This window comes from Electrona antarctica (genome assembly GCF_951216825.1).
Source record: "Electrona antarctica genome assembly, chromosome: 6".
NCBI lineage: Eukaryota > Metazoa > Chordata > Actinopteri > Myctophiformes > Myctophidae > Electrona > Electrona antarctica.
Window position 1 is genome coordinate 48,183,981 of NC_136811.1, and position 12,279 is coordinate 48,196,259.

The 12,279-nt window shown below is 41.4% G+C and overlaps 1 protein-coding gene across 4 annotated transcripts in view; it reads right to left on the minus strand.

Moving 5' to 3' along the window:
• The window catches only part of LOC306924845 (uncharacterized protein), a 28,946-nt gene that overhangs the window by 2,699 nt on the left and 13,968 nt on the right, over window positions 1-12,279 (minus strand). Inside the window, exons 1-3 of one of the 4 annotated variants that reach the window (XM_079503513.1) lie at window positions 9,544-9,783; window positions 7,373-7,564; window positions 632-2,698 (exon numbers count right to left, since the gene is read on the minus strand). In XM_079503513.1, coding sequence (XP_079359639.1) covers window positions 632-2,698; window positions 7,373-7,564; window positions 9,544-9,736 — 2,452 coding nt within the window. In that variant the 5' untranslated portion in view covers window positions 9,737-9,783. Of the gene's footprint in view, window positions 1-631; window positions 2,699-7,372; window positions 7,565-8,802; window positions 8,874-9,543; window positions 9,784-12,279 lie in introns of those variants that run through there. The other 3 variants (XM_079503514.1, XM_079503512.1, XR_013790217.1) reach the window with 3 other exon arrangements.

Here is a 12,279-nt window from a genome sequence, read left to right on the forward strand (position 1 = left end):
CACAGAACATTGTCTTTTACATTGAACACATGACACAAATGTGTCTGTTTGTAAGCATCTGGTGACTTATGTGGCACAGAAAACATTGTTATAATTATTATTAATAATACTAGACCGGTGCCTGGCCTGTGGAGCACTAAGTTGGCAACGATGGAAGTTGGAGATCCATGCCCCACCCGGCTATGCAATACCCGTTCCACCCACCTGTCTGTGTCCCTTTTGTGCCCATATATGGAGATTTCTGTATCTGTCTCTCTGTGTCCCTTTATTCCTATATATGGAGTTCTGTGTCAGGCATGCCCAAATATGGAGTGTTGTGATGTCAGATGTCAGCTCCATATATAGAACCTGGGCAGGGGCACTGTCCAGAGCCCGGGCAGAGGCCTGTTTTGGCGGTTCTGGACAACCGTAGGCCCGACCGACTCGACACCGGGCACTGCACTCCATGTGGGGGTGTGGAACACGTGTGTTGAATTTGAAGTCGGTGGGGCGAACAGTTATCGAGTTATGTGCATTACAAAGATTTGCAAGATTGAAGGTTTTTCCCCTGTATGAGTCCTCATGTGTTTCTTCAGATGACCATTATCACAGAATCCTTTTTGACAAACTGTACAAGTGTAGGGTTTTTCACCTGTATGGATCATCATGTGTGTCTTCAGACTACCCTTTAGACTGAATCTGTGTTTACAAACTGTACAGGTATATGGTTTTTCCCCTGTATGAGTCCTCATGTGTTTCTTCAGAGAACCAATTTGACTGAATCTTTTTTGACAAACTGTACAGGTATATGTTTTTTCCCCTGTATGAGTCCTCATGTGTTTCTTCAGATGACCAGTTTCACAGAATCTTTGTTGACAAACTGTACAGGTATATGGTTTTTCCCCTGTATGAGTCCTCATGTGTTTCTTCAGATGACCATTATCACAGAATCCTTTTTGACAAACTGTACAAGTGTAGGGTTTTTCACCTGTATGGATCATCATGTGTGTCTTCAGACTACCCTTTAGACTGAATCTGTGTTTACAAACTGTACAGGTATATGGTTTTTCCCCTGTATGAGTCCTCATGTGTTTCTTCAGAGAACCAATTTGACTGAATCTTTTTTGACAAACTGTACAGGTATATGGTTTTTCCCCTGTATGAGTCCTCATGTGTTTCTTCAGATGACCATTATCACAGAATCCTTTTTGACAAACTGTACAAGTGTAGGGTTTTTCACCTGTATGGATCATCATGTGTGTCTTCAGACTACCATTTTGACTGAATCTTTGTTGACAAACTGTACAGGTATATGGTTTTTCCCCTGTATGAGTCCTCATGTGTTTCTTCAGAGAACCAATTTGACTGAATCTTTTTTGACAAACTGTACAAGTAAAGGGTTTTTCCTCTGTATGAGTCATCATGTGTGACTTCAGATGACCATTTTCACAGAATCTTTGTTGACAAACTGTACAGGTATATGGTTTTTCCCCTGTATGAATCCTCATATGTCTCTTCAGAGAACCAATTTGACTGAATCTTTTTTGACAGACTGTACAAGTAAAGGGTTTTTCCTCTGTATGAGTCATCATGTGTGACTTCAGATGACTCATGAAACCAAAGCCTTTGCCACAAACGGTACAACTAATTATATTGTTCTCTGTGTGACTCTTCATGGATGGAGTATGTTTTTCTGATTTCAAGTTCTGCGACAGCTTGTTGCTCAAAGACAATCTTTGTCTTTCATGTTGTGCCTTTAGTGATTTCAGTGTGTTTAAAGCTGAATGATGTTCCCTGGTCTCCTCCCACTCCTCACTGTCTTCAGTGATGTCAGATTCAGAACAGTGTGAAGAAAGGAGCCGTTTCTCACTAGTTGGCTGTGATACTGAACAGTCCTCTACATCAGTTTTAGATTTCATGTGTTCAGTTGAGATGCTGGCTAGAAGCTCTGTGTCTCTGTTTTCATCATCATTTTCACTTTTTACTGTTAGTAATGTCAACATTGACCCGGCAGCCTCCTCTGATATTGTAAGTAGCTCTGTGGGTTCTTCTTTAATCTGTGGAGGTTCTGGTTTCTCCAGGACCAGACTGGGGCTCCTCTCCTGCTGTTCCTCTTTAATCTGTGGAGGTTCTAGTTTCTCCAGGACCAGACTGGGGCTCCTCTCCAGCTGTTCATCTTTAATCTGTGGGGGTTCTAGTTTCTCCAGGACCAGACTGGGGCTCCTCTCCAGCTGTTCATCTTTAATCTGTGGAGGTTCTAGTTTCTCCAGGACCAGACTGGGGCTCCTCTCCAGCTGTTCATCTTTAATCTGTGGAGGTTCTAGTTTCTCCAGGACCAGACTGGGGCTCCTCTCCAGCTGTTCATCTTTAATCTGTGGGGGTTCTAGTTTCTCCAGGACCAGACTGGGGCTCCTCTCCAGCTGTTCATCTTTAATCTGTGGAGGTTCTAGTTTCTCCAGGACCAGACTGGGGCTCCTCTCCAGCTTTTCATCTTTAATCTGTGGAGGTTCTAGTTTCTCCAGGACCAGACTGGGGCTCCTCTCCAGCTCTTCATCTTTAATCTGTGGGGGTTCTAGTTTCTCCAGGACCAGACTGGGGCTCCTCTCCAGCTGTTCATCTTTAATCTGTGGAGGTTCTGGTTTCTCCAGGACCAGACTGGGGCTCCTCTCCAGCTGTTCAGGGGAAACCTCCTCTTTACACACAGGAAGTAGTCTGACATCTAGAAGGAGGAGAGAGGAGGTAACATCAGCAAAGCACAACTCAAATTGGTGGTTCTCTCAAATAGACTATGTATTGGAAACACTGGTTACTACTGTTTGGATTTGTAGTCTGTTCAGTTTTTGCATAGCACATTTCAACACTAAGACTCCTTTTACACGGCGACCATCTCCAGATAAAACGGCAAAGTCCCGTTGCGTTCTCATTTTGTATTGACCCTTTACACGAGAACGCACACTTTATGAAAACGCTATAATATCGCTAGGTGGCGGTAACGGGCTGCCAAATAGACCAGTCACCCACGTTTTGTACAAGAAGAAGAGACGGCTCCCCCTTCACGCAACCCTATCAGGGTTTTGCTATTCAACATTAATGTCTCATTATAGCTGAATATTGGATGTTAAAAAAATGAATTTTAATAATATTGATCTGTGTCTCTCTAGAAACTAAAGAGACACGACAGTAAACAATACCGTATATGTCTCCATTTCCATTGGGAAATGTGTTGGAGAATAGTTAGTATAGAAAATAATAGAACATTACAAATCTATAACAAATCAGAACACAACGTGGTTGTGGCCGTCGCTCGCTGCCTGCTTTCTATAACATCGAGGTGACAGACAGGCTGACAGACAGCCCAGAGCATGCAGGCAGAGCGCGCCACGGGATGGTTATATATTTTATAATACATTAGGCTACATAAACGCTGCTGCCGCGGCTGCCACCTATCACAATTAAGGCATTTTATTTACATCATGGTTTTACATTCACCATCGCTGATGAGCAGCGCTTTGTAGGCGAGGAGGGAGGCTTGTTCAGGAACTCCATTATATCATAATTATATGGCTCTGCATCAATGTAATAATATATGCGCTGCGAGCCAACGTGAGCCATGATGTCATGCGTTTTGCGGATTCACCGTTTTGCCTGTTTACACAGAGAAGGGATAAAACGACGTTCTCAAAGATTTCCACTCTGGGAGGTGGTTTCACTTTGTTGCGTTTTCACCTCCTGAAAACACCATTCTCGTCTAAACCCCAGCAAACGATACTTTATTTAGCCGTTTCTTATGAACACCGTTCTCGTCTAAAAACCACCTAAGTCATACAGTATAAAGAATCTTGCTTATACATATATACTCGTATAAAGAAAGGTCACACATGCTCATCCTGCTCATTCATTGCTAGCCTGTCATGCGGAAACCACCTAACTCTAACTTTTAGGTTTTTGATTATTATATTTGTTTTCATTTATTAACATTATTGAACACCCTTTATATCTGTGTTCACCGTGTTGGTTAAAAGACATATTGAACCAATGAAAAGGATTAAAGCGCTTCTGACAAAACCTTTTAACTCCATTGGACCACCAAACTGTAAATAAATCAGCTAACCCCCTCCCATGCAAGTAATTGACAATTGACAAAGTCACAATGTCAACTTTGATGAGGCAGTATTGCTTTGTTTTAAAAAATATATATAAGGTTTGATTCATTTCCTGAAAACTTTATATTTTTCATATCCTGAAAAATATACATTTTGGAGTTAGGTGGTTTGTGCCTGATAGAAGAAATATAGTGTATAATGGATGATATACTGTTTTATTGTATCAAGGCTACTGTATGTGATTAGAATCCTGCTTACCGGTATATCGTTGTTGGAAACCTTGTATGTTCAAAACATTTTCACTTTAACTTGAAAAATAGCAAAAAAGAACAGAGTTCTACAAGTTCAACGCGCCAAATTGTGAGCTTGTAGATCGCCTGTTTTTGTCGTTTCTGTGACGAAGTAGGACATTAATTTACGAAAAACATATGTTTCTGTTAGAGACCAGCGGATGAGCTATTGTGTCGCCCGAATCCACGTGTGCATAATTATAATCCACCCGTTATCCGACCGCATTATTAATTCATCCAATGTATTAATCTGCACCACCCGCAATCCGCTGTGCAGGGAAGCGTATACAGTATAGCCAATCTACAAGCTCACAACGTGTCGCTGCGAGGTGTTGTGATCTTGTAGATCAGCTATTTATACTTACTTGTACAAACAATGTCACTCACCACTCTCTCGACAGTTCACCAATGTTACGTAGTGGTTGTATATATCCATTTCCATGGTAACAAGCCGTCCACGTTCTCACATTGCAACGCATTTTCATACAGCATATCCAGCCGTCATCAGCAGGGTTAAGAACTTAATCACTCCCAGTCCCACGCCAAACGTATATTCCTCCCTTCTGTTTTACTTAGTTTTAAGTTTCTCTCAGACTCACTAGCTGCCTGTTAGCAGCTTTAGTGTAGCTGCCTGTAGGGGACTACTGTGTTGTTGTTTTGCAAGGAGGACCCAACTAATTTGTGCCAGATCATGGAAAATGATGTAATATTAAAATGCTACTAACGCACACACGCCGAGATTGTGTGTGCCATTAATTTATTTCCCGCATTATTTCACCCGCAGTTTATCCAATATTAATTTATAATATATTAGCTGCGGTTACAGCTAAATCCGCCACCAGCTGCCACTGGTCTCTAGCTTCTGTCCAACAGCAATGATACGGTTTTACTTTATAAAATATACAGTTTATTTATACTATAGAATACTGTTTATATACAGATGTACCTCATGAAAACCTGCATCTCCCGTCCGTCCGTTAGTCACCCCACGCCTCCATATAATGGTCACGCCTCGTGACATCACACTTCCATATGGTCAAACCTCATGATATCACGCCCCGACATCACGCCTCCATATATGATCACGCCTCGTGACATCACGCCTCGTGAAACGTCACGCCACCATATATGGCCATCTCCATATGTGAAGATGACGACACTGACCTGATCTAACCCTGGATAACCATACATGGATAAGACTGGATCATCACCCAGATCTGCATATATGGAGCCGTCCAGGAACTCTACATGTGAACTCAAACCTCAAACCCTTAGATCTCCATATATGGATCTGACCTGTTCTGACATTCCAATTGTTGATCCTTCCCCACCCGTCCTTCCTGTTCTGACATTCCATTATGTTATTCTTTCCTCTATCTTTCATCTAACCCTGTACATTCAAGACACGCTCCATATATGGCCAGTACAGAATTCATGTTCATGTTGATCTGACTCCCCCATGCGGCAGCACTTGCCCAGCAGTCTGCCGTCACCCAGGCGGATGCGTGCACACAATCTCACTTTTTGGGGAGAGGTCGCTTCTCGCCCTCAGGGCATCTTACTGGTACAGTATTCATACTGTATGAAGAATACATATTAAGTTATGTAAATGGTGCATTTATATAAATGGTGCATTTATATAGCGCCTTTATCCAAGGCGCTTTACAGATATTGTGCATTACATTCACCCATTCACACACACATTCATACACCGATGGCAGCGGAAACCATGCAAGGCACAAACTAGCACATCGGGGGCAATTTGGGGTTCAGTGTCTTGCTCAAGGACACTTCGACAGTAACTCTGGGGGAGCCCGGGTTCGAACTGGCAACCTCACGGTTCCCATCCAGCCACTCTACCCCTGAACCACCGCCACCCACATACATGTATGTAAATGATATACAGGAAAATACAGTATGTGTGCAGTCTATCTACTGTTTCCATATTTTATCTGCCTTGATAATGCTCTGATTTTACTGATTTACTTTGTGTAGTGTAAACAGTTCATTGGGTGTTGTATGTGGGAACGTTGTTGACAATGGGCTGAAAACTAGTCTCACAGACAGCATTACAAAACCAAAGACTTTAGGGTGGTCCCTCATATTGGAACAGTATCATGATTGGTTTTCAAAGCAGTGAGTGTAGGTTTGTTACTGCTGGTTTTCTTCACTGTTCAATAACATTCAATGCATTTAGATTTCCACAGACGTATCAGTCGGAGGACATCTCTGATGATCTGACTATGTTAGACTGGTTGAAAACAGTCTGATGTGTTAAAACATTGTTTAGTTTCACACTCAATATGGTCAATATAATTATTGCAGTGTGTTCCATAAGCGCTGGACTCTGGCTGGACAGAGGTACATTAAAAACATTTCCACTAAACTGCTTGTATGTGTTAGTGTAGCATTACGTGGAAGCGGGAATTGAACCCGGGCTTCCCACTCACCAGACCAACTCGCAACCTGTCGTGCCAATAGGGCTGAGCCTGATTGGCAGGGCTGTTGCGGGCTGGGTCTTGGCTGGGGGCTACATTAGCAATAGTAGTCCACTGCATATATAGGGGGTGGCGGTGGCTCAGGGGTAGAGTGCCTGGATGGGAACCGCAAGGTTGCCAGTTCGAACCCGGGCTCCCCAGAGTTACTGTCGAAGTGTCCTTGAGCAAGACACTGAACCCCTAATTGCTCCCGATGTGCTAGTTGGTGCCTTGCATGGTTTCCGCTGCCATCGGTGTATGAATGGGTGAATGTAATGCACAATCTATGTAAAGCGCCTTGGATAAAGGCGCTATATAAATGCACCATTTACCATTTAGGGAGTATTGTTCGAAATCTTACCCTACACAGGGTTCCAAATTATCATTATCCCTACCTACTGTGTTTTGTGTATAAGCCTATACTGTAGCAACCTATTACATGTATTGTTTATCTGATGAAGCTCAATCTATCAAAACCTCACCAATGTTAGTAATAAAGCCCAGTAAAGTGATTGTTTTTTACCTGAGACAGTGTCTCCCCTGGTCCTCCTGTCTAGTAATGTCACCGTTGACCCATCAGCCTCCTCTGGTCTCTGAACCGACTCCTGTTCATCGTTAATCTCTGGAGGTTCTGTTTTCTCCTGGACCAGACTGGGGTTTCTCTCCTGCTGTTCAGGGGAAACCTCCTCTTTACACGTAGGGAGGAGTGTGACATCTAGAAGGAGGAAAGAGGCAGTAATGTAGTGACAGCATTCTAAAACCCTTGGACGCAATTTATCACAGTGCACTCCGCTTTATTACAGGAGCAGGTTTCAGAACACATCACTGTGCACTATATACCTCAGTAGAATGGTCTTATCTGGCTCTTAGAAGGAAACAACATGCTACCCTGTTCACGTATAAAGCACTAATTGGTAAACTACCTCTGTATTTAACAAAACTGCTAGATCTCAATACATCAGCTTATGGTACCAGATCAGATGCTTTTGTTGAAGGTACCAACAACTACTACTAAATTGGGAGATACTGCCTTCAGGGTGTATGCTCCACATTAATGGAATAATTGTCAAAATAAACTGAAGTTGAATGTCCTCGTTTCATTTACTACTTTTAAAAGACTCTTAACTGACCTCACACTAGAGGAAGGCATATGCACCTGCTTTTTGTAATATTTGGTTATAAGGTTTTGTTTCTGTGTGTATGTGCATGTGTATTATATTTGTTGTACTGTGTGTCCATGTCATGTATGTAAAATCATTGCTGTAAATGTTCTTGTTTGTATACAGGGCGCCATTGAAAAAGAGACCCTGGTCTCAATTGGATTCCCCTGAAATAAAGGTTTCAATAACATCAGCAGAGAGAGATAAACCCAATTTGTATTTTTTTTATTGGATATTGATTATTCTACTTGTCGATGATTTGTTTTGTAATAATCAAGAATGCGTCATCTTTTCAAGCGACACATCTAAATGATCATGAACCAAGTAGGAATTAGTGTTTACATTTACAATAAAAGAATTCGGAAGGCTCGTATATACTAATCCAAGTCATACCTGTGTTTCCAATAGTCTACTTAATTGAGATAATCACCAACTATATTTCAATCTCTAAAGTCAAAGAACTTGATTTAATAAAATAATGTCCATTAATCTGAATAAAAACATTGGTCCAATTTAAAGTGTCTCCAATAGTTCTGTAACTAAATAAAAATGTTATGCAACTAACTACTAAGTACTGTAGCCTATGCACTGGATTAGAAGAATAATAGAATTATAAAAGCCCATACTGTATTACTGAATAAAGCATATTGTATATATATATTATATGCGTTGTATATAAAATAATGCCGATATATCCTATTTCACTGCAAAAGAGCAGTTTATACTGCATCTAAAATCCTGCTTATAAATGCACGGTTTACTTATATAGAATACTGTTATAATGGAATGATACCGTTACTGTTTCTGTATCCTGTTCCCATCCATTGAATCTGCATTGATATAATATTCAGTTCAATGGGTGTTCTGGGAATATTGGCTGAAAACAAGGTGGATTAAAATAATGTTTAGTTTCACAATTCATACAATTATTTAGATTTAATACAAATGTGATGTGTGTGTCATGTCAGTCAGATTTTGAATGACCACAGTAGAATTTCAAAGACACATTCATACAGTTTGAAATAATGAATTGTTCTGTGATTATTTCTGGTTAACTTATTTGGTGTTTACTACAACAGAACAATGACAACCACAATGGTGGTTTTCTATTTAAACCAAGGCCTTTCATCTGAGCTACTAAAGAACCTAGCCTACTTTGTATATATCTGCTAAACAACTTGAGTTGCTTAAAAAAAGATAAAAGTTTACTATAACTGTTGAAAATGGGGAGTGTAGGGGTATAATTGCAATGCTGTGGAACATGTCTTACTGTTTAAAAATAATAATTAAATGCTGTGTGTATCTGATAATATGGAGCTTGGTGGAGACTGGAGTTTAGCTAGGTGAGCTGCACATAATACTATGTGAAGTGGCTAACGTTAGCAGCTAATGATAGTGATGTGATCTCTCAAGACAGATTTAAATTAAAATTACGTGTTGTTTTCACTGCAGTGTTTGTTCCCCGTGCACTGGAATTAAACCAGGAGGACAGAGAGAGCTGCTGGCGTTTAAACAGTGTAGTGATGATACCAACCTGCTCTGTGTAGTTTGATGACTGGTTGTAAAAGCAGCTCCAGTGTTCTGCGTTTTTGTCTTATTTGTTGTTTGAGGCAGACAACTTCTTCCTCATAATCTCTAATAGTTCTTTCAACCTCACAAAAAATCTCTTCAGCAACCACAGATAGTCTGTGGTTGATAAATGACTTCACTGTTTGTAGTAAAGCCATAGTTGAAGACTAGAAGAGACTACAGAAGCTACTGCTGCGTGTGTGGTGCTGCGTGCTAGTGGCCACGTTTCTGTCACGTCAGGTCAAAGTAATATTACAATTCATGGAGGTGCTTTGATGCTTACTGCCACCTGCTGGTGAAGATCTGCTCCTCCAAAAATCAACAGTTTTAAATGACCAGTGGTGACTCGACTTAAGTCAAAGTATCAGTAATAGTTCAATGTAAAAGTGCTTGCAGCTGTTACGAGTAAAAGTCTGGAATTAAAATTGTACTTGAGTAAAAGTACAAAAGTATTTCCATCAAAATGTGCATAATGTCCCATTTCATTGATTTCAAGTTTACAAATAAAAAAAATCATTTGAAAATAGCAGATGCCTGCGACGCATTGTGAGCTTGTAGATTGACTATTTTCCAATGGCGGCCCATAATGCATAGGGATGAACTGAGTATAATGTAGCCTTTTGTAATAATAGCCTAATTCAAATCTACTTAAGTATAAAGTTTTAAGTAATTTGCCTCTGAGTTACGGGCGTGTTTGGAAATACCACACTGCACCGGAGTGGGGTGCAGTACATTGGTTAGACATAAGGTTCGTGAGGGGTGCGTTAAAACGACCGGATTAAGGCTGAGCTCACACCTTTCATGCAATTCTCTGTGCTCGTTGGGTGTTGTGTCATGGCCGCCCAGCGGCCCAATGCATTTCCAATGGAGGTCACATGGTTTGACCCAACATTGTGTTGTGTGAGGGGGAGGGGCGCAGTCGTCCGCCCCTCCCCCTCACACAACACAATGTTGGGTCAAACCATGTGACCTCCATTGGAAATGCATTGGGCCGCTGGGCGGCCATGACCCAACACCCAACGAGCACAGAGAATTGCATGAAAGGTGTGAGCTCAGCCTAAGGCTGAGCTCACACCTTTCATGCAATTCTGTGCTCGTTGGATGCTCGTTGGGTGCTCGTTGGGTAGTGTCATGGCCGCCCAATGTATTTCCAATGGAGGTCACATGGTTTGACCCAACATTGTGTTGTGTGAGGGGGAGGGGCGCACGACTGCGCCCCTCCCCCTCACACAACACAATGTTGGGTCAAACCATGTGACCTCCATTGGAAATGCATTGGGCCGCTGGGCGGCCATGACACAACACCCAACGAGCACAGAGAATTGCATGAACCGTGTGAGTGCACCCTTAGGTTGGTGAGGGGTGCGTTAAAACGACCGGATTAAGGTTGGTGAGGGGTGCATTAAGGGTTTTGGGAGAGGGTTAAGGTTAGGTTTCGGTGTGCAGCCTCGTGAGAGGTTAGGGTTAGGGTGAGGGTTTGAGATAGGTTGTAACTTGTAGGACTAATCAAGTGGAATTAGTTACTAATTACTGGTCTAACCAATGACTAGTCTATAAGTAGGCCTACTGTACCCAGTGCACTCGCCTATTAGTTTGCATTGCACAGTGCGTTCAGTAGGCTACACTATTTCCAAACGCGCCGTAGTAGTAGAAGTAAAAGGTATTTTAAAGTAAATTAAAATACCTTAAAATCATACTACAGTACTTGAGTAAATGTACTTAGTTACTTTACACCACTGTGAATGACATTCAAAACTCCATAGAACTCGAAAAACAAAGACTAGCCAAACAAAAACAAAAAGAAGGAGGTGCTTTTCGGTAGAGGCATATGCATATTTCTTATTGGAATGTTTGAAACCGCCACTTCAGTGTGTCGTGTGTGCATGCGTTGTGCATGTGTGCATCTTCTCTAGTTACACATACTGTATTACTTTCTGTTTTGAGAGATTTAATAGGTCAAGGTTCACACTAGTTAGTTTTACTTAATGTCTTCCTCTTTCTTTACCCCACAGAACAATGGCACCTCCTTTATCTTCCATTTTTATCACCAAATCTTCACTTTGTAATTATTGTTTCTTGTTTGTATTTTTTCCTGAAAATTCCTGAAAAACCAATAGGGATGCTAGGGTTCATGTGGTTATTGGTTCTGATTGTTTATTTTAAGCGTGTAAGTCCCGGTCCATATCTATTTGACAGTATTAGTTACACCAATAACCAAAGAGAAAACTTCTTGTTATAAATAATATTATTTGGGTTTATTCCATGAGAAGAGATTGTACAAGTGTCGGAAAAGCATGGTTGTAGATACCGGTATGTTCTTCTGACGTGTGAGTTAAACAGTGCTACAGAGTTATATACACATTATGGTGTTACGCCTGTTACGTCTGGCGTCGTCACGTCAGCCATCACGACTTGCTTAGTTCCCTGGGCAACCATGTTGTTGTGACATGTTAAGCTGCGTCCAAGGTTAACCTGATATCTGATATTGTTGACATACCAGGAGGAGCCCATCAGACGAAAACAAGACCAACAGTGTTTGTGAGTTGCAAACACTTACAAATAACCATGCATACATACACGTAGCCTACAAAAGAAAAATTGATAGTCAGTCCAAGATGATGTCATAACAAGATTATCCATAACTAATCAATATATTGATTAGATCACGATCTAGCAGCGTCCATCCTGATCACGACCAGCT